General features: G+C 36.2%; 1 protein-coding gene across 1 annotated transcript in view; it reads right to left on the bottom strand.

The window, feature by feature from the left end:
* LOC132162265 (probable mediator of RNA polymerase II transcription subunit 26b) overlaps positions 1-7,261 on the bottom strand; it is a 13,894-nt gene extending 6,633 nt beyond the window's left edge. The window contains exons 1-3 of the mRNA XM_059572523.1: positions 7,163-7,261; positions 6,316-6,729; positions 6,163-6,231 (exon numbers count right to left, since the gene is read on the bottom strand). Coding sequence (XP_059428506.1) covers positions 6,163-6,231; positions 6,316-6,729; positions 7,163-7,261 — 582 coding nt within the window. The remainder of the gene's footprint in view (positions 1-6,162; positions 6,232-6,315; positions 6,730-7,162) is intronic.
* Between the last annotated feature and the right edge of the window lie 4,021 nt (positions 7,262-11,282).

Raw genomic sequence — 11,282 nt, 5'->3', positions numbered from 1 at the left:
GTTGTCTTCATTTACCTGGGACTAAATTATAAGTGGACTATTTTAATAAATGAACTTACTTGTTTTAACTTTTAACTTTTAAGTTTATATGAAATTATGAGTTTAGTAATTTCTTTTGGAGTACAATTTGTCAATTACGGTCACTTTCCAATTTTTTTTTTTTTTCTTATCCTTTATTAAAGCCTTTAATCTCTTATAACTCAATTTTTTGCATTGACTATATTGATGTATTAGTATTATTATTACAATTTTGAATTTTAATTTTTTTTTTAAAAAATTTATAGTTTAGAGTAATCGGGTCGTGTCGGGTCGTGTCTACACAATTAGACCCGGTTATTTTAAACGGGTAAAACGGGTCGTGTCGGGTTACCCGGTTATTTTCGTGTCATAATCGTGTCAAACCCGATTACCCGTTTAGCTAAACGGGTCGTGTCTGGATATAGGCTAATCGTGTAACGGGTACCCGCGGGTCGTAATCGGGTCGTGTATGGGTACCCATTTTGCCACCCCTAGTTAATATTGAAAAACTTGATAACAACACCCTTGCAGTTCTTGTGGTTCGACACCCTCTCTATAGCCCTATCCTACAGGTTTTGTACTATTGGGAATGGTTATTTTTATTATTGATATTTTTGGACACAAAAATGCCACATCAGTTTCTTCCATATGTTGTATTTTAAATGCCTAGATGTAACAAATGCCATCACAAACCTTCTACATGTCCAGGGCTAGCTGAATGCATTGAAACATTAGGCAATCGCCTAAGGTCCCCAATAAAATAAAGCCCCGAATATATACACCTTAAAGTATTAACACTATCAGGTTTTCTCTCTAAGAGCCTAAAAACCCTAGGGTAGAAGGAGTAGTTTTCGAATCCATCTTACGGCAGTGGAAGTATTATAGACTGCGAGAACAGAATCACTGTTTGGTATGGCGGAGGACCTAACGCGGATGTGGTGAAATTTTTCCCTAACGAAAGAGGAGTGTGCCGAAGTGGAAATCCAACGTTAGACGTTGGAAGAAGTTGCCCATTGCGGGAAATCTTGCTTAGTGGAAGTTGATTGCTGATCGGATTGTCAGGAAGAAGATTATACGCTCCATGTTACTACGAGGTTGGAAACCATCAGGAACACCTAATTTCAAAGTTTTAGGGGACAAATTGGTCTTGGTGGATTTTGAGAATGAAAGGGATAAGAAGAGAGTGTTAGAGGGAAGACCCTGGGTCTTTGAGGGGAGTTAGTTCGCGGCTGAGGATTTTGATGGGTTAACCCCTCCCTCGAAGTATCCCTTTGAGAAGGTAGCCTTCTGGGTTCGTATGTACAACCTCCCATTGGCCTGTATGTGTCCAACACTCTAAGGATATATGAGCTTGCTTCGGGGCAACAGTTGAACACTTCAAAGACGGCCATTTTCTTTAGCCCTAATATCCCTGTGGAAAATAAGCAGCAAATCCTGGAAGTGTCAGGCATCCCCAGCTCACAAAGGTATGATACGTATCTACGCTTGCTAGCGCTAGTGGGTAAATTACGTACAAAAGAATTCAATGGTATTATTGATAGAGTGTGGAAGTAGCTACAAGATTGGAAGCGTAAATTCCTTTCTCAAGCGGAGAGGGAAATCCTGCTCAAGGTGGTTATACAAGCCATTTCGACTTATTGTATGAGTGTTTTTATGCTCCCTAAAGCTTTGTGTTCAAACATTAATTCACTCATGCAAAAGTTTTGGTGGGGAGAGGCTCGTATTCCTTGGATGAGTTGGAGCAAGATGGGTGTGTCTAAAGCAAAAGGAGGGATAGGCTTTCGGGATTTTGAATGTTTCAACAAAGCCCTTCTTTCCAAGCAATGTTGGCGTCTTTGGCACACACCCGATAGCTTAGCCTCCAAAATCATGAAGGCAAAATATTACGCAAGTAGTTCCATACTAGAAGCGAAATTGGGGAATAAATCGTCCTTTGCATGGAAAAGCATTTTGGGTTCGAGTGAACTGCTAAAGAAGGGCTTGTTTTGGCGGATTGGGAATGGGGAAAAGATGAGAATATGGGGGGATAAATGGATTCAAATTCTAGCTACTTTTTCCATCCAATCACCTCCTCGGCTTTTAGATCCAGATGTGACTGTAAGTGAATTAATTGATAGAGGCACATAATGGTGGAATAAGGGGTTAATTGAGGCTTTGTTTCTTCCAACTGAGGTCAAGGCAATCTTGTCGATCCCCCTTAGTAGCACAAACCAAGCTGATGTTTTGATGTGGAGGGTGTGTTCACTGTTAGAAGTGCCTATCCTATTCCAAAGGATAGAGAGATGCAGATGTAGGCAGATTGTTCAACAATGGTGGAATTTAGTGAAATATGGGGCTCCTTGTGGAAACTACAAGCACCCTTATGTTGAAAAGAACTTTATTTGGAGAGCATGCCATGTGATCCTACCTACGAAAGCTTACTTATGCAAACTAAAGGTAACAACCGATGCTCAGTGCCCTATTTGTGGTTTAGCTGTAGAGACAAGTTTTCACATTCTATGGGACTACCCTTCTGCGAGGGATGTGTGGGGCATTAGCGCTAGAAAGTTTAAGAAAAGTTCCTCTTGTGGGCCAACCTTTTTTCACATGGTGGAGGGAGTTCTCAAGAGCTGTGAGGAGGAGGAAATAAAGCTTTTTGTGGGGCTTTCAAGGAAAGTGTGGTTTCGTAGGAATGAAGTGTTGCATGGTGGATCCTTTACTCACCCCAACGTACTGCTCCAACAAGCCATGGCGTCTTTGGCTGATTATTGTTTTGCAATTGTACAAAACATAAATGCTCCTCCACACAACGATAAGAGGAACGTAGTTTTGCCTAGCTGGGTAGCTCCACACCAAGGTTGGCACAAATTAAATTGGGATGCGGCCCTCTGTCCAAAACATGGCTTGATTGGAAAGGGGGCTATGGTACGAAATTGGGAAGGAAGGGTGCTAGGTGTTCGGTGCATGGTTCAAAGGGGTTTCCTTGACCCTCTGGTTACGGAGGCGTGGGCGGGATTTCAAGCTCTAAAGCTTGGGAAGGATATGGGTTTGCCTCATCTTGTCCTGGAAGGTGATGCAAAGCTAGTAGTGGAGGCAATTAACTTAGAGGATACCAACTGGAGCAAAATAGGACACCTTGTGGAGGACATGAAGACATTGCTGCAAAGCTTTTCACAATGGCAAGTACAAGTGGTGGGACATGAAGCCAACAATGCGGTGCATACTATCGCTAGGATGGGTACTTTAGAGGAGACAGATAGGACTTGGTGGGGTGTGTACTCTGATTGTATCCACGAGATAATTTTGAGGGAGCTTACTACTCCTTCTATTTGATTGATTTATAAAAGTGATCACGAATTTCTACTAAAAATAAATAAATAAATAAAGCCCCGAATAATGATAGTATTATTAAGTTTTTTTTTTTTAGAAAAAAATAAGGCCCCAAATAATGATAGTTTTATTAAGTTTCCTTTTATAAAAAAAATAAAAAAAATAAAAAAACCTTAAACTCCAATTATGACAAAAAGTTAGTTAATGCTTTTTAATTAAGGCACCTATTGAGGTAAAAAATAAATACAAATAATTGAGTCAATATATTAATTAAGACTTTAGAGTAAAAGAAAGAAAAATAGAAAGCCCACCCCTCCCCTCCCCTCTAGAGCTCAGTGAAACCCTAAGCCCCCCTTCTAGAGCATCGCCGCCGTCTCAGGGGGGAGGGATGCCCGTTGTCTGCATCTCTCCTCCCCTCAACCTCTCCACTCTGGGTGCTAGTATTTTACTTGATGTCCCTAGTCCCAGTGCCCCCTCTCTTCCCCCTCATCCCACCTTTTGCAAGGGTTCCGTCAATCTGGCTGGGTTTGTTTTCGTTTCTCCCTGATTGTGCTTCTTTGCTTTCGTTCTTTGATTTTGCTTTTTTGCTTCTTGGTTTTTGTTTTTAGGCTTGTTTCTGTCTTTGGTGTTTTCTGTTCTGTTGTGCTTGTGTTCTCTCTCGGTGGGTACTGCTTTTGAGGGTTTTCACTCAAACTCTTCCCCTCCCTGTTTGTTTGTGTGTGCCGTCGATCTTCTCCACGCTCGCTTCGCCGTTCACCGCTCGCTGTCGGGTCTTTTCATGCGCCCCTCCCGCGCCAAGCTTTTTGTGCCACCTTCCGCGGCGGTTTCCAGCCAGCTCGCGATCGGCCTCCTCCGGCTGCCGTGATCCGCTTTGTGTGTTTTTCGCGTTTATTTCCCTGTATTGTTGTTTTTCTGTAATTTCTTTTCCTGCATTTGTTTTACTGTTCCTTTTATTTCCCTATATGGTTTTTTCTTTTTGCTTGTAATAAGGCTCTCTCTTCCTACTTTGTTGCGCCCGGTTGCTGTCCGTTATTACTGGTCCAAACCCTTAGGTTGTAGATGTGAACTTTATCCTGGCCTTCGGGTCGAGGAGGATGAGTATCGGCTTGGAGTTTTGCTCTTAAGGCCGAGGAATAAGCACTACCTATGCATTAGATGGTGTCTGTTTGATGCAGATCTGATTTTTAAACCTGATGATTAGTCATAAGTTATGCTGTGTTATGGCTGATTTGGTCTGTTGTTGATGATTGTATCTTTAGCTTCGACTATGATTTACTTCAGAGCTTTTTGCTCTGTTTGTAAGAGCTTTAGGCTCGCGATTTTTATCAATGAATGAGTATGGTATGTTTCAAAAAAAAAGAAAGTCACATTAATTGCACCCCTAATGCAGTCACTAAACTCATAATTTCACATGAACTTAAAACCAACATATTGCTTAAGTTCTATTATTAAAATAATTTTTTTTAAAAAAGTAAATTTAGGCACAAATTAAATTCTACATAAAAAGAGTTGTATGTAGCTCAACACAAAATATGACATCTGTTAAATTATATGTCTCATAACAGAGATGAATTCTGCAAGTCGTTTGGAAAAAAATTAAGGGCGAAAAGCAAGAAGAGTGATTTCAAATTAAAACTATTTAATTAAATATTTAAATATAAAAAAGGTCCCACCTAAGTTTGTCGTCTTATACCTCAAAATCTATTAAGCCTGCTCTATACATGTCCAACTCCAGCTTCTCGATTATGTCTTTGTACGCAGGCAGCCATGGCTCCGATACCAAGTTGATGGATAAGGAAATCTTAATGCTTGTAAGAAAGAATATTGAATATGAAAATTATCTTCACCTGGGGTGGGAGAAAAACCTCAATATATAACGTCATATTCCTCAATGTCCTTAAGGTTCTCTATCCTTCTACTTATAGTCGCCTATATGTTGTTTCCTTATTGCTAAGAGCATATTTGTGATTGTGTTAAAAAATAGAGTTTTAAAGTTAATTTTTTTTTTTTTTTTTTTTTTTGGGTAAAAACTTCATTTTTAAGCTTTTGTCAAAAAATGCGTTTGTGACATAAAACGTTAAGCTTTCAGAGATTTAAATTTTGGAAATAAATGCAAGCAATATTATTAGGAAAAGAAATTAATGGCACAAGCTCATATATACATAGAAAAATTCAAAACAAAAAGGCTGCCATATATTACTTATTGCCAGAGGTAAAAATAAATTCAAGCCAAAAGTGGGGACAATTTTATAATTGACTAATTTAAATTCTATAAAGGAAATTATAATGCTACAAGTCCCTCTTATATTCTTCTAGAGTCCCTCCAAAAATGATGTAGCTATTAAAATTATTACTGAGCTTGTGATCGATGATTATTAATTAGATTTTGATTAAATGGTGATTTTAATAGCCACATCATTCTTGAGGGACTTAAGAGAGACATAAGAGGGACACATAAAATTACTCCAAATTTAATCCTCGTGATTTCTACCTTCATCGAAATTTACGGTCTTTCTATCTATCAGTTGTCTAAAATATTAACAGAATTTTTGCCACGTGCACAAAAAACCACATAAGACTTATAAAACACTGCCGCATGTCAATTCTATTAGAAGTATAACCGCGTCGTGAGAGATTTAAATTGTTCCAAAAATAGTTAAAAATATATAGAATGCAACGAGTGTTTCGTTAATTTCTATTCAAATGATAAGAGCGCGCCATGAGATTTAAATTGTTCTAAGAATAGCATGCTAACTAAACACTAATGAAGAGAAAAAAAAAAAAGAAAAAGAAAATCAACATTAATTCTCCAAAAGGATTCAGCTTTTAAATTACCTGCAGAATCTCCACAGAAGGAACCATCAATTGTAGCCTCCTTAAGGACTCGAATAATCCTGTTTCAGACTGAAGTACCATAACAAAATAAACAACAAATCATTTGAAACCAAACAATGAATCCTTAAAGTTATCAAAGAATCTTTGACAAACCTCATCTTGAAAATGATCAAGAATCTCCTTGATCCTTATAACCTCTCCAAAAATCTGATTTTCTTCATCAATCTCATCGGTTAATGCCTCGGCTTCGCTGTAACTAAATTTGCCCGTGTTCATCTCTGCATGAGCATCCCTACTGCTATTGACAGTATTCTGCCTATTACCCCCACCAATTTTCAGATCACTTGCACATTCTTCATTGTGATCATCATGCCCACAACATTGATTCCAGTGGCACCAGTAGAGTTTCTCTGCAATCTGACCCCTTTGGAGCCTAAACTCCTTTGGGTGATCTGTAGGTGCCACTATGATTGCATTGTAAATAATCTCAAAGATAGTAGAATTTACTCCTTCGAAGTAATTTCTCCAGTAATCAAGATTCTTAATTTCCTTCATCCTCCTGATGACCTGAAAAACAAAATTATTATTACAAGGAGACTTCTAGGAACATTTCAAAGCCAAAAATCAGACATTTACTGCAATATTTTGAAGTAAGTAAATGACATGAACAATTTGGTGTACATCATTTTCCTTATATTTTATTCTCTAGATGCAGATGGAGCATAGAAGACGTGGCTTCTCAGATCAACATGAGATATCTGACGTGACCAAAAACTGTGGTGCTTTTACAACAGATAAAATAGAAAAAGAGAGAAGAAAGAAATGAAGGGAAAATGTTTTCTTTTTTCTGGAGTACTTATTCAAGAAAAAGACAAGTTTATGGTGGAAATGAAAGAAAACTGCCAAATAAGTTAGAGAAAAATCCAAAGAGATGTCGGAGATTTAAGCGGTTTTGTACAAAACCTCTGGTGGAATCAAAGTGTAGGTTCTTTGCTGTTACCTTTTCAATATTTTCAGATAATCTTTTACTTTCCCAGTTTTTGTAAAAATACAAGGAAAGTGAAGTTGGTAAATGCCTTTCCTTCAATGCTAGTGGCATTTATGTTCTTACAATATTTTGTATAGGTACCAAAGATGAGAATTTACCAATTTTGTGTAAACCAGCTACTGCTGAGGACTCAGGATGTTGAAAATCCGAGTAAATTTAGAAATCACTCTTGTTTCACTCTAAGGATGAGGTGACTTTTAAAATTAATATTTGATCAAAATTCAATAATGATCAATCACAAGGTCAATAGTAATTTTAAATGTCACATCATTCTTGGAGTGACACAAGAGAAGTACAAGTGTGACTTCTAACATTACTCTGAAAAGCCTTTCATAGGTGTCGGAGTTTAGAGAGGACTTTTTACTGTTTCTTCTCGTAACAGACTATTAGAATATTAATTAAATAATTAAATTCAATTCGTAATATTATGATCATCACATTTTGGTTCACTAAAAATCCTTTTTGAGTGAAACCTGTTGACCTCTATATATGTAGCCTGGAGGTATAAATGTAAATAGAGCTTATTTCATGAAAAGAAATAATATCCCATATATGCTCAGTATTTAGTACGAGAGAACTTATTTAGTGTGGTAAAAGATGCATATCTTGAAATATTTAGAGGTAAATTCAATTTTCATTGTATTTCATAATATTAATTAGGAAAAATTCTACATATCCCCCTATCACATAATTGACAATGACCCCTCAAAGCTAGCAAAAATACAATGAAAATTGTATTATTATCTTATTTAAACATGACCCTATATATTTTTAAATAAGATAATAATACTATAAATTCGGAAAAATACAAAATAATTACTTTTTTTTAAAAAAAAAAATCGAAAATTTTAATTTTATTTTTAAATAAATTTTTTTTAATTAAAAAAAAAAAACTTAAATTTTATTTTTTGTAAAACAGAAATTTTTATTAAAAAAACTATTTTTTAAAAAAAAGAAGCGATTTTTTTAAAAAATTTTATAAAAAAACGAAAATTTTAATTTTTATTATAAAAAGTAATTTTTTAAAAATAAAATAAAATAAAATTTGGCCACCGCTTGGATTTTATGTTTATTTTCTTTTTTTAGTTTTAGTTTTATAGAATTTTTAGTATTTTTGTTTTTATTTTATTAAGGGTATTTTCGTCATTAGGGGGAACATTGATAAATTTTTTGTAGTTTGGGGGGAACATTGTCACAATTGAAAGTTTAAGGAGACATTGTCAATTGAGTGGTAGTTTGAGGGGAGTATGTAGACTTTCCCCTATTAATTAAAAATAACTCGTTTATATCTAAGAAGCTCATACAATATAATATCATATGTTAACTGCGTTAAAAATAAAAGAAGTTAACATTATTTGGGTCCGCAAGAGGTAATTTAATCGGTTGGGATTACACTTAATGAACTGAAGGTCACTAATTCGAATTTCCCTCCTCCCTCTTTTGCGGACATGTCAAAAAAAAAAAAAAAAAAGTTAACAGTATCAGGGACGAAGATTTGCTCTTTCCCTTAATTAAAAGAATGTAATCTGGAAAAGGTTGATGGATTCACATACCATAAATGACTTCTCACAGTCCTTATCTAATTTCTCAAGCTTTGGGATACAACAAAGCAATTCTTAAAATTCTTGGCGGGTGATGGCAGCACCATAAGCTTTATGATCAGTATGGTTATCGAGTTGTTTATGATGCAAGGAGAAAATTGGATGCAAAATTATCAAGTGTCATAAATGGGAAAGAGTGGGAATGGCAACTTGCTAGGTCAGAAAGTATGGTGAACATTCAAAGTAAGCTGAATTGGGGTTGCTGATAGACCTTTATGGATGGTTTGAAAGTCAAACACTTACACAAGTAGGGTCTAAAACAACGAAAATAAATATATTTAAGGAAAATAGGTTATATACCCCTCTCAAAACTACTCAACAACGTTTAATGGGACAATGTCTTTCAAACTACCAAAAACTTGCCAATATCCTCCAAGGCTAGCAAAATGACAAAAATAACCTTAAATTTTTGTCAAAAAGACAAAAATACTCATAATAAATTCGAAAAAAAATAATTTAATTCTTTTCTTAAAAGAAAAACAATTTTTTTTTTTTGAAAAATTCCACTCCGATTTTAAATTTTTAGTTTTATCTATTTATTTATTTTATTTTATCTATTAGAAGAAACATTGTCAATTGAATGAGAGTTTGAAGGGGATACGTGGACTTACCTCTATATTTAACTTACAATGATCTTAGTAATTAAAAACCTGAAAACCCTTATTTCAATTCACATAGAAAAGGTTTTCCAATGAAGTGTTGTAATTCTCTAAATTAAACTCTCAAAGGCCTGGCCTGGGTTTGTCCCTTTTGTAAAGGCCCCTTAGAGACCTTGAGCCATATATTCTTTGGTGTACTGTGATTCGGCTAGGATCCTATGGAGATCTTCTTCTTGGCCCATTATTACTGCAGGTTTTTCTTCCAAGCCTATTTCGGACTGGATCCTTGCTATCATTAATCCGGTTGCTTGGCTGGCCATTCCCAAGATTGAAGTTAGAAGATTTCAACTCTTCGCTTCTCTTGCTTTGGACCTAATTTGGTTTTCACGGAATAAATTAGTCCATGATGCTCTCCAACGGGTTCCTAGTAAGCTTATCAAGCAGATCTCCTCTTCCTTGGATGCCCACCTCTTGGCTTGGAATGATGCTTCTCTCCTTTCTCTTTGGGTTCCTCCTAGCCCGGGTTGCATTAAAGGTAATTTCAATGTGGCGGTTAGGGACTTCTTTGCCGTGGCAGCTGCTGTGGTGAGTGATTCTTCGGGTAGAATTATTATGGCTGCCACTCTCAAGTTGGTTGGTCTTGATGCTCTTCAAGGAGAAGCTGCTGCTGCTCTCCTAGTCTCTAGATTGGCTGTGTCTTCCAGTTTTGATTCCTTCTCTCTTGAAGGAGATGCTCTTTTGGTTTTGTTGGCTATCAACAATCCTGCTCTTTCTTCTTCTTTTTTTCTTGGAATTTTGCTAGCTTTGTTTATGATATTAATTTAGAACTTTCCTCCTTTCGAAGACGGAATGCTCTGAAAGTGTCTCAATGTGCCAACTTTAGAACACATGCTTTAACTAAGTAGGTCACTTCCCATCATGTATTTGGAAGCATTTTCATATGATCCCCCATTCTTTCTTTAATTCGGATCAAGAATGGGAAGGATCCTCCCTTATAGTCCTTTCCTCGTTCAATTAGAAGGAAAAAAAAAAAAAAAAAAAAAAGCTCTCAAAGGCCTTATAACAATTTATATACTTTTTAAGTAGAATCTTGATTTTCGAACATTCGAGTTCCCACTCAAACGATCAAGCTCTTCTTTTCCGAACGTTTGAGATTCCTCTCAATTGGTTGAACCGGTCTAAGAGCATTTTTATTTTTTAGCCACCTCAGCCCTTTGACTGTGCTAGAAACCATATAAAGTCATCCTTACGCGTGCGTTACATCATAAAACCATAAATTCACCAATTTTTCAGACCTAAAACCTTAGAGGAGAGAGAGTAGTTTTAGGGAGAAAAAATGTGACTCTTAATGTGACTTCATCCTCAAGGGAAGGTAACCCCTAAAGTTCAATCTCATTTTTGTGTATGTTAGATGTTTTTGTTTGTTTTGATCTACTCATCTTAGTTTTTTAACATTCATCATGTAGGTTTTAAAAACATCTAAGTATGTTATGTTAGGGTTTATAATATTCATGCAGAGGTGATGTTTGGGTATGGTCGGCTGAATGGTTAACTTGTGTCAATGCATGTTTAGCCTACTATTCATGACTAAAATAAAATAAAAAAAGGGTCAAGGTTTTGCAACACAAAAGTAGTTAAAACAAAATCGGGTTAGTTATAGTTTCAAAAAGATATGAACTTACTCATACTTCCCATGTTATATGACGTTAATATTGTTTGATAGACTTTAAGGATCATTAGGCGTTATGGTTGAGTTGGATGATGAGTTTGGATAGAATTTTTGGGTCATTCATGTACTTTGGTATTCATCGAACGTTTCACTGTATATATCAAATGTTCGGTCCTTGTTGGCCGAACAATCAACCCCAATAC

This window comes from Corylus avellana, chromosome ca9, assembly GCF_901000735.1.
Source record: "Corylus avellana chromosome ca9, CavTom2PMs-1.0".
Classification (NCBI taxonomy): domain Eukaryota; kingdom Viridiplantae; phylum Streptophyta; class Magnoliopsida; order Fagales; family Betulaceae; genus Corylus; species Corylus avellana.
The sequence above is the reverse complement of the archived record's forward strand: the minus strand, read 5'-3'. Positions and strand labels throughout refer to the sequence as shown.